Source organism: Balaenoptera musculus, chromosome 11 (genome assembly GCF_009873245.2).
Source record: "Balaenoptera musculus isolate JJ_BM4_2016_0621 chromosome 11, mBalMus1.pri.v3, whole genome shotgun sequence".
In the NCBI taxonomy this organism is placed as follows: Eukaryota; Metazoa; Chordata; class Mammalia; order Artiodactyla; family Balaenopteridae; genus Balaenoptera; species Balaenoptera musculus.
In genome coordinates, this window is record NC_045795.1 from 36,565,854 (window position 1) to 36,581,850 (window position 15,997).

The 15,997-nt window shown below is 43.0% G+C and overlaps 1 protein-coding gene across 2 annotated transcripts in view; it reads right to left on the reverse strand.

The window, feature by feature from the left end:
- Nucleotides 1-15,997, reverse strand: part of ZFAND3 (zinc finger AN1-type containing 3) — a 336,221-nt gene that overhangs the window by 20,382 nt on the left and 299,842 nt on the right. For both annotated transcript variants that reach the window (XM_036869699.1, XM_036869698.1), the window contains one exon: nt 6,186-6,353. In XM_036869699.1, the coding sequence (XP_036725594.1) occupies nt 6,186-6,353 (168 nt within the window). The remainder of the gene's footprint in view (nt 1-6,185; nt 6,354-15,997) is intronic.

The window sequence follows — 15,997 nt, forward strand, 5'->3', positions numbered from 1 at the left end:
TTGTGGTGGTTTCTGAAGCTGGTGGAATGGACCAGCCTGGTAGTTTCACGTCACCCACATGCTTCATAATCACCACAGCTCCTTGCCCCACACTCGACCTCAGAATATCACTATCTGTTCACTGCTCAGTCAGTCCCCTGTAGTGGACGGGGTCGGCTGTGACACGTGCACATTCCTTTCCACTTTGTGAATCAGTTCACATTCTCCCTAGATTGCTCCTCTAAGAAGATTCAACAGCCTCCTGGGCTTTCCTGTGTGCTTAATTAAAAAAAAAAAGTCAAATTAGATCGTGTTGACCACATTCAAACCACTGATAGCTTTTCACTGCAAACCAATGTCCAAACCCTACAGCCTGGAATCTGGAATCCCTTCCCTCCTTTTCTAGCAGTCTCTCCTCAGTCAACCCCAAGGCTCCACAGGGCTGCACAGAGGTCACCTGCAGAACACCAGCTTGGTCCAAGCATCCCCTCTTTCTGCACTTCTAAGTCCCACCCTTCCTTTAATGCCCCTATTGTGGAAGCCTGTCCAGAGTCTTCCAGTTGGAATTAATCTCTCCCTCCCCATATTCCTATAACATATGTCTTGTACCTTGATTAAAACTCTTATGGTAGGCTGCCCTGGATGCCACTTATTTCATGCATGTGCCTGCCTTCCACTCAGGACCAGCAAATTCCTACTCTGAATGCATATTTAAATCAGCTTGGAGATCCTTGGAAAAGTGGCTGATTCCAGGACTAAGCAAGTACAAGATACGTCCAGAACACATCATGTTAGGCCAGAGAGTAAGAAAATGCTTTTTAAAAAACGGGAGGCAGGGACTTCCCTGGTGGCACAGTGGTTATGAATCCACCTGCCAATGCAGAGGACACGGGTTCGATCCCTGGCCCAGGAAGATCCCACATGCCATGGAGCAGCTAGGCCCATGTGCCACAACGGCTGAGGGCCGCGTACCTAGGGCCTGTGCTCTGCAACAAGAGAAGCCATTGCAGTGAGAAGCCCGCACACCGCGACGAAGACCCAACACAGCCAAAAATAAACAAGTAAATAAATTAATTAATTAAAAAAAACCACAACAAAACAGGAGGTATGTCACAAAAATACAGAATTCAGCTCGAAGGAACTTCCACTGGCCAAATCTGAGACAATTTGAGCAACAAAATAATTAAGTATAGTAATGAATTATAAACCACTGAAAAATATAAGAGCCCAATGAGTCCAAACCAATGAGATAAATAAATGGGGGAGGAGAATGCTCCGTGCAAATGGTAAATGCAGGAGAAGGACTGGAGTTAGCAAAGCATCATTTTGCAACCATCATAGTAAAGATTGGTTCAGGCAAGAATCATCAATGGATGCTAAACCTAGGAGACCTTTTTGATGACGATCAGGACATCTGTATAGTCCAAGTGTTTCCCACAGATTGCTTACTAGTTGCAAGGGCAAAAATACTATTTTTAGAGACATCAGACAACACCTAGACTGGGTGAATGAAGCAAAATTAACATCAATAATGAGAGGCAGATAAACGTCCGTGCCTCCCAATGAAGAACCCTGAGGGGGACACAACATCACCCATGTAGCATTCTGGCTGGGAATACATAACCTGAATCTAATCATGAAGAAACACCAGACAACCTCCAAACAAGGAGTGCTCTATTTTAAAAAGTGGGGGGTTGGGAAGGGTAAGCAGAGGAGGGTGGAGAAATGTAGCCTTCAAGATGTCAATATCATTAAAAACAAAGAAAGGCAATGAAAATGTTCCAGCTTAAGAGTCTAAAGAGACATGACAACTAAATTCAACACTTGATCATGGACTGGATTCTGTACTAGAGGGGAGAAAATGCTTTTATGAAGTATATTACTGGATCAACTAACAAAGCTAGAATATGGACAACAGATTTGATAAAAATATTTATCAGTATCAATTTACTGAAGCTGATAAGTGTGCTGCGGTTATATAAAATAACTATTCTCAGGAAACATTCATTGAATTTTATAGGGATAAAGGGTCACAATGTTTGCAACTTACTTTCAAATGGTCCAGGACAAACTTTTAATTTCCAAAATGTGAAAAAAAACAATGCCCAGAAACCTTTTCTGATTTAATTGTTAAGTGTGAGGCCCAGACACTCTATACTTTAGAGGCTTCCCAGGTTGGGAAGCGCCTAGAGCAGTGGTTCTCAAAGCACGGTCCTCAGGCCAGCAGCGTCAGCATCGCCCACTGAGTCAGAAGCTCTGGGGGTGGGCCCAGCAGACTGTGCTTTAACAGCCCTCTGTGCAATTCTGAGGCCCACTTAAGTCTGAAATCACTGACCTAAACTATGAGCTCCTACGTTCTGTATTCTACCTCCTATATTCCCCACAAAACCTAGCAAAATGCTTTATGCAAAATCACATCTCAATAAATGCTAGCTGAATTTAGCTTGACAGTGAATGAAAAGGCAGAAGTGACCACTGAGGCACTTTAAGTCAATAAACTAAAGGTCCCAGCTAAAGCATCACTCTGAGTTTCTAAAGGGAATATAAAATTTATTTTGAAAGCAGTAAACAAAGTCAGATTACTCAAGAGGTTAGTAAAAGCACTGTTGTCCCAAAAGGGAGCATATCAGCTTACAGTTTAAGTCACTGTCAACTGAAAACATGCCATAACTTATGCAAGCTCTTAGATGGGTATTTAAAAATTAATTCTGTGGTTCTGGGAAGCAATGCATAGCGATTAAAAAGCCATGTGGTATGCATCATGCAAGATCTGATTAGAAAACACAGCATCCACATGGCTGTGCTGTGGCCCACATCGGATGAGGATGGCCAGATTTCAGAAGAACACCCTCCAGGTGGCATTTGGAGAGACAAGACCCCTGTAAAGACAACGAGCTGATCAATTTGCCTACTGAGTAGAAAATGAAACAAATAAATCCATTTTTATGCAATTGTTTTCCATCTTGAGAAGTTAAACTGCTGAAGATACACTAGGATGCAGGGTATCATCCCAGCCTCACCACATGCTTTTTCTGATTGGCACCCAGAAAGATTTCACAGGAAAAGGGTGTTACTATGGTATTGTTGATTTAAAGGTTATCTAGTCACAGCGAGGCAGAGGAGAATTCATCTTCAAAATTCACCTCCTTATTGAAAGCCCATGGAGTGTCTTGGCAATTAACAATTCCTATCACCTCTAGCTGTTCCCTATGTGAGAAGACTCAGAACTCGCCTTACAAATTGCTCTTTTGAAGATCAAAGGGGAGCTGAATGTGTCTGTGTGCTCTCGATGAGACTGTGATTTAATGGAATTTTTAGAGAAGGCTTGCTGGCAGTGTTTGGATGAGAGCCCCAGGCGGAGGATTCAGGGGAGCTTGGCCACTCTACCCTTTGGAGCGTCTTCCCTGTCTTTAATTGGCACCTCATTAGAAATTAATGAAAATGACATCCTCTGTTCTTCCTGCTCTAGGCCTCGAATGCTACAAAAAGGTCCATCACAATTCGTAACACATTCAATTTATACAGCAACGGCTCTTAAGCATTATTTATGAGATGTGAATTTCTTGTCAGCAGTTAATAACCTGTATAGAGTGGAAGGGGAATGGAAAAAAAGATTGTGAATATATATAAAAAAAAGATTTTCTGCAGTGGAAGAGTGTTCTGTTTGAGTTCAAACCGCCTTCCTGAGTCTTCACTTACAGTAGTAAATTACTGTGTTTCCCGTCTTCCAAAACCTTTCAGGGCAGTTAAACGTCTCCCTAGCACTCCATGCAGCCTCAAGGAAATAACTGTACAACTCACCTTTTCCTAGAGATCCAAGCAGACAGGCAGGAGGAACACAAGAGCTATTTGTCAGGGACAGTCCCAGAGGTGTGTGTTCCCATTACTGTCCTTCATCTTTTAAAATGTGGCAGTTGACTCAGTCATTTTTCTGGGGACATAAGTGTAATGCTCTCAGTGGGCCCAATTGAACTCCCAGCTCTCTCTAGGAAGGCTACATCTGGTGGGACTGCAGAAAGCTCAGGGCTCTCTTCTCCAGCAGAAAAATCAAATCTCTCTATAAGGCGACCCTCAGAATTGGGCATAAGCCAAGGGACCACGTGTTAGATCATTTAAAGAGAATACACATCTATGGCAAACCCAATAGGCACTTACTTTAGAAACCCAGCCTCCTGCCTGAGAGGTGAAGAGCACAGCAGAGTAATCTGCACTTACCAGAGCCAGTCAAGTTGGCTTCACTTTAGGAGCACATGAAGTCATCCAACATGTATTTCTAGATATTTTCAGCTTGGTGCTTAAGACCTTAGGAAATTAGGTGATTTGCATCAAAGCTGAAGGGTAAACTGGGAGACTCGGTTACCACACCTCTGGATCTCTCAGAGCTAAACTGTGAATTCTCACTGCTTGCCTGACAAGGAGAGGAGGTTATTAGCCACTGCCAGAGGCGAGACAGCACACTTGATGGACCAACTGCTTGATCCACTAGGGCAAATGTTGTGTAATACCCAGGATTCAGTTACTTTCAAGAAGGAAACAAGAATGTAAGGTACAGGAAAATCCCATGATTCTAATTTAGGAATCACCAAAGGCCTGTGTTACAAAAGCAACAGGCAAATGGTCAGGGAAGCTGCACAACACTGGTAACAGACTGAACTGCTGAAGCCCCAAGGGGTCCACGTGAAGACCAAAGCAAGAATTTGCAGACCACAAAAGATCAGACAAACCACTATGGGCAAAGCTGGTTAGCCATGAGACCCCAGAGTTTCCTTGGCTAACCACAGTATTCCTTCACTACCTCGTTAAGAATTTTACATTACCTGGCAGGGTTGATCAAGACACAGCCTAAGAACAAGGTTCTGGGCTCACCTGGACCACATCACATCGCAGGAACAAAAGTGAGGTTTGAAAATTCTGCTGACAGCCTCTGCACCCATGTCTTATCCTACCTCTCTCCTTACACTTTCACACAAGCATTTAATAGGATAAATAAATGCCAGGCTAAAGAATAAAAACTTGTCCAGTGATACCTGGACTCCACATGCTAGTCACCGTTTCTGCAGTTGAATATAAATATGTTTCTGATACTGCCGAGTACCACACACCAGACTGTGTAACAAACAGATTTCTACTCATGACAGGAAAGGAGTTCCAACTCAGTTTCCACGAGAGGCTGGAACTCCCTCCTGTCCTTCTCATTTCCAACAGGACAGATAACTGAGGGACAGGAGCAGCAACGGCGATCTCTTCAGAAGATGAAGAGCTTTGAGCAACTGTAACTTCCTAACTGCTGGGAGAACCACCTAGTCCTGACTACCAGCATCAGTATTTACAGGATATCTAAGGCCATCCCAGAGGTAACAGGAGGCTTCTAAAAGCTCACTCCTAAGGACAAAGGATACAGGATTCTCAGAGGCTAGAGCCAGTGTGCCTGATGACAGCTCTGTCCCAAAGAACAATTTCACAATACTGTGCTCTAAAGTCAAGAAATAAAAACAGGGACAGGAAAACTGTAAGTCAGCCTAAATAATGCAGCTACACAATTTCGCTTCCACGTGACACGATGTATGTGGTCAAAGGGAGAGGAAGGATTGTTCTAAGTTTTGTTCCACTGTGGGTAGGCATAAAGTTTTTAAAAAGTACATCCCACCAAAAATTCCAAGAGTTGGTATTACACTGGATAATACAGAAGGAAAAGGTTACTTTAAAGCTATTTCAAGGGGTTAACTGACAATGAATTATGGTTCAAAGAAAATAATTTTCTAATCAAACTTTAATTTAAAAGGGATATGGGGGAGAAATCTTCCATTTATTATATATAGTAAGAAGCTCATTCAAAATTAATTTAATATCTGAGTTTTACGGTACATATCTCAGAATTTCACTGGTTTGGTTAACTTCTAAATAAGTCATCAATGAGAAGGAACCACAGTAATATGCAGTGGGGAGAAGCTGAGAGCAGTAAGCAGTGACAATGCAACTCTAATGAAATATGTGTAAGAGTAGTTGGGGAGGTTTTTTGCCTTTTCTGTATGTGTGAGAGGAAATAAAGGGTGTTTAGAAATAAGAATCCTCTACTCTGATTTCCCAAGCTCCAAACCTATAGCTCGCAGGGAGGTACTCGGGAGAAGAATGAAGGAGCTCAGCCTCTCAGGGTGCCAAGGACGCAGCCTCTACCACGCTGTGTCCTCCACTGGGGGGACGCTTACCGCAGCGGCACGATCCCAGTTCCTGCTGCACCAGCTCCAGTTTGGTTTGGCACTGGAAGCACCGACGTCGGCTTTTCTGTTTAGATCGGCTGGTTTCCTCGGATCGTTCAGTATTCTCCAGTAGTCGTGGCCGTTTCACTGGCGAAGCCTCATTCTCAGACTGTGAATCTGAGCAAAACAACACATTTGGGGGTCAGGGTTAGTGCTTGGCCTGGCAAGCACAGCTGATTAATGTACAGCCAAGGCATTCTTCTGACCAGGCTACTGCCCTTTTCCAGGAACTGGATCAGTATAAGCAAGAGCCAGTTCTTCTAACTGGCCTGGTTTATGTCCCAAATTGTGACAAGCATGCACCTTTAGAGCTGACTTCTAACAAGCCAGGCCCAAGCTAGGAGAGGAGGGTGGGGTGGCTCAACAAACACCTGTTCTATGTTGTCTTTAAAAAATAGCTATCTCTAAGAGGAGACCATTCGAGCTGGAAATGGGATCCTCTCTTTGTACCCCTTCTTTGGGTCCTAGTTGTCTACTGCTTGTATTGGTTATTTATCTCTTCTTGGATCTTTGTCCTTAAGTAGACTGTAATTCACCAGAGAAGGGACTGTGTCTACTATTTCTGTATGTCACCGTGCTTATTAGCACAATTCTATACCTGAAGTCAGTGTTTCATGGGTGATCCATGATCTTTTCTAGTAAAAAGACATTTCTATTCCTATGCACAATTAAACGCACAAGAATCAGGTTCTAATACTGAAAACGATTCCAACTTTATTCAGAGTGAAGAAGTATCCTTGTTTGTTCACAAATAAGCTGTCCCATGGCCTCCAGCGTGGGGTGGTACAGAGGCAGCACTTGGCACCGCAACCCTAGGGCTGGTGCCAAATTAGCAGGTGAAGGGAGATGCAGTGTGCAACAAGTGTTTTGTATAACCTTAAAAAAGTAAAATGCCATAAAGTTCATGTCACAGGCAGACTGTAAATAACTCTTGCTTTCAAAAAAAAGAAAAGAAAAGAAAAGAAAAGAGCCAGCACTTGGGGGGCTCTGTACTCCTGGAATTACTGCCACTACATACTGACGATGCACCTCTCGCCAAGGTTCCAAAGTGATTTGTGCTAAACCACCTCTGGAAGAGAGTCTCCTAACACAGTAGCTTCTTACTGGTCTCCCTGCCCTTCCCCTTGTCCTACAGTCTATTCTCCACACAGCAGCCAAGCGACCCTGTTAAAAATCAAGTTAGAATCACTTCACACTCCTGCTCAAAATCCTCTAATAGCTCCCCTTCTTGGAGGAAAAGTTCAGATACTTCCTATGACCCTCAGAAAGGCCCTGCCTTTCTTATGTGCCCTCCTCCCATCTCTCTCCCCTCATCCCCTGCTACGCTCTCCCTCTGCTCCATCCACACTAGCCTCCTGATTGTCTCCTACCTCAGGGCCTTTGCATCTTCTGGTCCCTTTGTCTGGAACACTCTTCACCCAGATCTACCCGGAATTCCCTCTTTTAAGTCTTTTAAGCTACATTTTCAATGAGGTCTTCTTCCCTGAAAACCCTATCTAGACCACTCTTGCCCCCTTCAGCAGCACTTCCCTTCCTCCCTTTTCCTGCCTTTTATTCCTCCACAGCACTTATCTTTTGACATTATCCTCCAGGAGAATGTAAACTCCTGGAGGGCAGGAAGTTTCACCAGCTTTGTTCACTAATGTGCCCTCTATGCCTACAACTCAGTATTTCTTACATGAATAAATCTTCTCCTAAGGCAGTCCTGATTTTCTATTCACTGTGTCTCTAGTGAGAAGCAGTAGACTGTTGGCTGTTTTTCTTTCTTTCTTTCTTTCTTTTTTTTTTTGGCCGTGCTGTGAAGCATGCGGGATCTTAGTTCCCCGACCAGGGATCGAACCGAACCACGCCCCCTGCAGTGGAAGCACGGAGTCTCAACCACTGGACCACCAGGGAAGTCCGGCTGTATTTCAAGGAAGGCTGTCTGTATCCCCTTCCCAGCCTCCTTCTGTGTGGAGAGGATGCTGCATTTCGCCCGAGCACTCACTGGCCCTGACAGTGACAATGGTAACAGTTTGCTCACAGCCCTCCGGCCCACCGCACCGTGCACTGACTTTCAGAAGGTACGCACCATTCTTAGCAATTGTAAACTTCATTTTTCATTTCATTTAGTTCTTGCACCCTACATGACATTTTCCCCCAATACAAACCAACTAAACAAGGCCTTTGATGAAAACAATTGAAAGCAAGTTCAGCCTATTTCCCAGCTCTGCTGAGCAAAGCTGTCCCAACCTAGTCAGTGTGATGACTGAGGCAGCCAGACACACCAGGCCCCTCCCCTTCCCCTACAAGAGCAACAAGCAACAATCTAAATGTAAATGACCGCAAGGCAGCCAGACAAAAGGAATTCACCTGGTATGGGCCACACTGTTCTCCGGGGGGGTCCTTTTTTACAAACCAGAAATGGCACTATTTGTATTAATAACCCTATTTCGACTTTTTTTTTTTCCATTGGGTAACGAGAAGAGAAAATTCTAGAGTAAAAACTGAAACAAAAAAATGGTGTTTGTTCTGAGACAAGGTCCTAAATCTGGAGCATCCACATAAGAAATTATCCCCCAACCCTGGGGGGTGAGGTGGGGAGAGGAGAGAGATTGGGGTGCACACAAGAAGGTGGCTGAAGCCTTTGCATTTTTAAATTGTTAAAATCCAGAGGGTCTTGACACGAGGCCAGCACACCTCAAATATAAAAGAGGACCACTCGGACCCTCTTTTATTTGCACTGCGACCTCATAGAACTGAGCTTGTGTCTGGAAATGCAATGTTCACATTCAAAGCTGTTTCCCAAGTGAGTCTGCTCCAAACTGTCAAATGTGCTGTCTACCTACGTAGCACCTATTTCCATTTCTAAAGCAAGCCTCTGCTACAAGAAGACAATTTACTTTCAGTATGTCAATGTTATCCATGGCTAACTATTTTCAAACAAGCAAGAGAGTGGTATGTGAAGACAATATTTTTTAACATACGATTCCTAAGATTGAGAAACAGAATTCATATTGATATAATCATAATCATCATTGGTCATCACCAAACAACCCAGCTGATGGAACGCCCCCAAATTAGGAGACCTGTCCAGGCCTGATCCCTTTTCTTCTAATTCTCCACCTTGTCTGACCAATGAGCACTCAATAATAACAAAACTAAGAAACAGGTCTGCATGGTCTCATCCTGAAATTTTCCTTTATCCATTCCACAGTATATATAAAGACAACTGCATTATTTGTTCTGGAAGGCAGGAAGCATGGGATGTTCCTGAAACAGTGGGTCCTTAGGGAGGTCTTTGATGCTGCCAACAGCTTCTGGCGGCACTGCACTGGCCATCCTAAAAGGAACACCACTCAGCCCTAGTCAGTCCTCTGAGAGTCAATGTCTCGGCATCTCTGCAAGTCCAAGACCTAAGGCATCCATGTATAGAAAGCCTGAGCCATGAGAAGCAGTCCTCAATGAGTCTGAACCAAGACAGGTGAAATGTTTACCAGAATGTGTTATTTTTCAGAATCAAGGAACTGCTCCTAGACATTAAGAGATTCGTAACTTTAGCATTCTGGAATACACCCACTTATCCTTCACTCAGTCAATGGTCTATTAAGTGGAAAGGAATCCTTGTGCCCTCTAATGCTCTCTACCACAAGGAGGGAGGAGAAAAAACTCCCTAAACTGTTTACCACCTTCCACATGCTGCCATCCAATTATGTGTTATCTGTAACTTCTTGGCAAAGCAAACCATTCCTTGGCATTTCCTCACAAGTCAACTTAGTATTTTAATTATAAGCTGATGAAATAAATAGCAGTCTACAGGATCATCATCATGTCTGCATAAGAAATTTACATCTCCTCTCCTAATTACTTAATGAAACCTGTGCCATGTGGGGAGTTGCCTAAATAAGAGAAACAGATGTCCAGGACAAGAATTCTAATTACATAATAATGAACTAAATAATTCAACTGTTCAATTACAAATTTAATGGCAATTTTAAAAGGACCACCAGAAAGAAAAGATCCAATTATGGTCAACACTAAAGGAACCCTCATCTACTGTCCGTATTTGAATAAATTAAAGTTTGATTATTTACTTTTTGCTCACAAATAGTAAATAGTTCTTGTTACCCTGAAGAATTTTCAACTCCTCAACAATGATGGAAAACACCTACCAGTCTACTTGCATAATCTGAACTTGGGCAGTAAGGGTTTAATGCAGAGAGAAAGGTGAACAGAAATAACTCTCATATGCAGCTTCTTTAACTGTCAGAAGAAACGCATCCTTGCAAGGAGCATGCTCATTAGCAGCAGGAGGAGTGCAGCGGTGAGCTAGAAACTGTTCCCACCCCAGGAGTTAGGAGTGACTTCTAATTAAGGTCCTTCATAAATGGCCAACAAAGCACCTTCTCCCAGTATGCGTTTTCTTGAGAACATAATCTAGTCTGTATGTACCCACACAAGAGCTGCCCACATGCCTATGCCAGGCTCACAGTTCTTGATATCCAACCAGACCCCCTCTTCCTCTGCCTACGTTTAATAGCCTGAGGAAGATACCACATCAGACCTTCTAGTCAAAGGAAAGTCTGATCAAGAATCATAATGTGATTAAACGAGAAAGGAAAATCTTAAGAAAAAGTAGTTTATCTCTCAGTTTCCTAGATTTAAAGTAACCATTGCTTTATTTGTGACAGAGAAATAAGTACAGTGATTTTTAAAATATATAATCCTCTGAAGAGAGAAAGTCTTCTAATTGTACTTTCCTAGCCAATAGCAGAAAAGTAGTGGTAAGACTTTCAATTTAGGAACACAGTTTAACTGGAAAACTTGACTGGAGACCACAACAGACCTACTTCTTTTAAAATTCTGTTTTATCTCTGACAGAAATTCACATTTGTTCCTTACTGTCATTGTTCTTGTCTTGACAACTCATGTTCTCTCCTGAAAATTTCCAAATAAATTGTGTCAGCCCTGTCAGAGCTGAATCCCAATCTCCCTGAATCTCCCATCGCTGTGCAGCTGGCAGCCCGCACACAACTGAGACTGCTAACCATGACCATGTCCCTCTGACACCTCAGGCAGGCTCCTGACCCTCTGCACAAGCCAACACTCATGGTTTTGAACAGGAGAGTGGAAATAGCAAAGTGCCAACAAAGAGAAGGAAGCTTCTTCTATTCACTTCACCCATACCTTCCCTCACTTCTAAGAAAGAAAGATGAATCTGTTTAATCTCAGGTTTTATGACAGCTTTTGAGGTACTCAATCAGTTTTTTTAGAATCTATCACAGTCTCTTGACAGACTGACATTTATGATCCCAACAGTCTGTGCAAACATCAGTAAGAGCAATAATTAATGAACCCTCACACATCACTGCCATCTCTACTTCGACCATTTAAAAGAAGCTTAAGGGCTTCCCTGGTGGCGCAGTGGTTGAGGGCCTGCCTGCCGATGCAGGGGACGCGGGTTCGAGCCCTGGTCTGGGAAGATCCCACATGCCGCGGAGCAACTAGGCCCGTGAGCCACAGCTGCTGAGCCTGCGCGTCTGGAGCCTGTGCTCCGCAACAAGAGAGGCCACGATAGTGAGAGGCCCGTGCACCGCGATGAAGAGTGGCCCCCACTTGCCGCAGCTAGAGAAAGCCCTCGCACAGAAACGAAGACCCAACACAGCCAAGAATGAATAAATAAATAAATAATAATTAAAAATAAATAAATAAATAAATAAAAGAAGCTTAAGAGCACTTCCCTGGTGGTGCAGTGGTTAAGAACCCGCCTGCCAACGCAGGGGACACGGGTTCGATCCCTGGTCCGGAAAGATCCCACATGCCTCAGAGCAACTAAGCCCGTGCGCCACAACTACTGAGCCTGCACTCTAGAGCCCGCGAGCCACAACTACTGAGCTCACGTGGCACAATTACTGAAGCCTGCGTGCCTACAGCCCATGCTCCGCAACAAGAGAAGCCACCGCAATGAGAAGCCCGCGCACCACAACAAAGAGTAGCCCCTGCTCGCCGCAACTAGAGAAAGCCCGCGCACAGCAACGAAGACCCAATGCAACCAAAAATAAAAAATAAAAGAAGCTTAAGCTGCTAAAACCTCTGTCCATGAAAAACACCACACTCTCACTGGAAAAACTGATAAAAGACACTTAAAAAAGAAAATCTGTTCTATAGGTACTTTCTCTCTTTCTCCTCAGGCTTCCTTTCAGTGTGTGCAGGGATTAGATTCATCCTCTCTGGCTTCTTACTCTGTATGCCATAAAAGACTTCAGAAGAGAAAACTCCCTCATTATCCATTAAAATTTTGTTTCCACTTTATTTGGCTGGAATTTCCCCCTTCTTTCTTATTTTCCTAATGGTCCTAGAACTATTTTGGAATATCACACCTGTTAAAAAGCTGTTACACAGAGAAAGAAGTTCAACTCTTTGGAAGAGGCCGATTATTAAAATTTTGTGGAAAAACCCTTCATTTTCATTTGATATGTAATACAAAGATGAATCTAGTTTGAAATACTCCTAGGATGCCACATCTTAGATCATAACCATTTTAAAGGTCAGGTGTTCTCAAACTGCCAGGCAGTACTGTTGTGAAGCCCAAATCCCTCTCTTCTCCTTCCATCTCCACCCCCATCCCTCCAGGTTATTTCCTCTGGCTTGCTCCTTATCTTGAGGGTGGTCTCCTCCATCACAACCTTAAGACAGCAGACCTGACTCTTCCTCCCTGCTGAGAACACAAGATCGGGAGACCTGGGGTAGCCAATCAGTAGAACCAATTATCTTGGGAGCACACCTGAACTTTTGGGGTCTCTGTCCTTCTCAGTATGCTCAAAAGACATAAAGCATCAGAAATCTTGAGGGTAATTTTATCATCTAACTGTCTGACTTTGATCTTCACGACAGCAATTCAAAGCTGCTTCTGTAGGGACATTTTTTGATTGGAAGACAGCTTAAAGAGTAGCAGAAAATGCAGAAGTCATGAGCCATAATTTGTACCCTTCATGAAATGAGCACCCATACGTCCCAAAGACATGTTTTAAAGACTGGGATCAGATTTCTCACTTCCTCATAGCCCATCTCTCCCTCTGATTCCCGCTGGACAAGAAACTGAAAGCTGATTTTGGTGGTACACACTGACACCAAAAAAAAAAAGCAATTATGAATTCATCAAAGGATCAAGTAAGAGAAGCTAATGGGCTGTGGGGAGAACAGCTCTCCATTAAATAAAATCATCTTAAATGAAATCATGGCATCAGAGTCCAACAATTCTAAAGGAAGGGGTTTCTCTCAATTTTTCTTTCTAATCTGTGTGCCTTTTATTTCTTTTTCTTGCCTATTGTATTAGCTAGGCTTTCTAGTATGATACTGAATAGGAGAGTTGAGAGAGGACATTTTAGCCTTGTTCTCAACCCCAAGAGGAAAGTATTCAGTCTTCACCCAACTTTTTATTTTGAAAAATTTCAAAAATATAGAAAAGTTCAAAGAATAGTACAATTAATACCTGTGTACACTCCAGTCAGATTCAACAAGTGTTAATGAACGATCTGTCACACTGCTTTATCTCTCCCACCCCAACACCAAACCATCTGAAAATAAGTTGCAAACATCAAAATACTTCATATATACACATTTAACAATAAGGGCATTTCCTTACATGACTAAAATATCATACCTAAGAAAATTAAGAATAATGCTCCAATGCCATCTAACATTCAGTCCATATCCAAATTATCTCCATTGTTTTCAGTGTTTACCTTCATTGTTTCAAAGGCATGTCCAATCAAGTTGCATGTGTTACATACATCTGGATCTCACGTCTAAATCTCTTTTTAATCTAGAACAGCATACTCTCAAATCGTATATTCGTTCATTCATTCAAATGACATGGACTTCTGGATAGTCCTGGTTAGTTTTCCTGTGGAATATACCACCATCCGGGATTGACTGATTCTTTCTCCCTCTCTTTTCTATTTATCTCTCTATTTTTAATGACATCATTTATTTGTAAGGAAGGAGATTTTTTAACTGTACACCTCCTCTGTTTCATATTCAAGACCAGCAATTAAGCTTCCAGCAAGCCCCTGACAAACCCACATGGTCGGAGGGCTGGCACAAGTAAGGGCAGGTGAAGAAGGGCAAAGCACTGTGTGATCAGCCCAGTTCCCATTACACCTTGGCAGTGGGGGAAGGAATGTTCTTCCTCTAACTTCCTCCACTGCACACCTGCCGTACAGGTCATCAGGATATAGTTCATCTGTGCCTTGGCAAGGAAAGGATACTTAGGTGAACGTTAGGAGAGGAGCTAGCTGTCAGTGTTTTAGCCCATGATTTCTTAAAGTCTGATGGCACTGTCTGTGACTGAAGTTGGTCCCAGAAGGCCACAAGTCACTTCTCTAAATATCTCCTTTCCAATAGCTTCCTGGCCTTTTTCTGATTGCCCTTCCCCTCCTGATGGACTCTACACTGTTGCTAATTGTTCCTATAAGATATCCCTTTCATTGCTGATCACTCAACTCTCTAAACCTAAGGAAAATTTTCATCAGAATAAAAAACATAAAGCAAAAGCCCAGGAAAGTTCACTTGCAATAATAATCACAATCTCATTAAGTAAAATAAGACTCTCAGTTTATCTGATCTAATTTATGTAGGCCTCCAGATTAATGACCACTCTGTTCAGGGCCCAGACAAGTCAATATTTTATTAATTATTTATCAAGTGCCTACTGTGTGCCAGGCACTGGGCTTTAAACTAGCAAATCAGAACTACATATGGCAATGATCTCTCCTCTCAAGGAGGCCACATTCCAGGAAAGATATAAATAAATAAACCTACAGCATATTAATGTATGAAGAGACTATGAACATAAAATGTAGAAGTGATAAATTCTGTTAAGGGGGTGATTAAGAAGCAGAAGAGGGAAAGGTCGAAAAGGTACCTCTTGGGGCTTCCCTGGTGGCACAGTGGTAAGAATCCACCTGCCAATGCAGGGGACACAGGTTCGAGCCCTGGTCCGGGAAGATCCCACATGCCACGGAGCAACTAAGCCCGTGTGCCACAACTACTGAGCCTGCGCTCTAGAGCCCGTGAGCCACAACTACTGAAGCCCACGCACCTAGAGCCCGTGCTCCACAACAAGAGAAGCCACCGCAATGAGAGCCCGCACACCGCAACGAAGAGTAGCCCCCGCTCACCACAACTAGAGAAAGCCCACACACAGCAATGAAGACCCAACGCAGCCAAAAATAAAATAAATAAATTTATTTTTTTAAAAAAAAGGTACCTCTTGAACTTAAGAACTATACTGTATACATATAAACAGGTGATTTTTAGCTCACATCTGTCATCCTCGCATTGTTTTCTGTTAGCCCTGCTTTTCAAAATACCATTTGTATAAAAGTTGTTGCTCATCTACCTTCTACCTCATCTCTTTACCAAAAATCGTATCTATTAGTAGATCCTTTCACAGTCTGGAGAGCAAAGGTACATGGAGAACACCTGATTGATGGGTTTTCAGGGAAATAAAGCTGTTTTATATCTTTCTCCTCTCTTTGACGCCAACTGGTTCAATTTGCCGGCGGTGGGGGCGGGGGGGGGGGGGTGTTCATGAACATCTCACTAAAATGTCAATGGCCAGGTTAGTTCTCCTTCCATCACGTTTATTAATCTTAATACTGGTCTGTTGGTCTGAACAGACACATACATGGCATTAACTGCCAATTTTTCTCTATCAGGAATCTTTCAAGCCCATTTTCCTCTTACTATTAAACGATTTACTCTGAGATAATTATAGG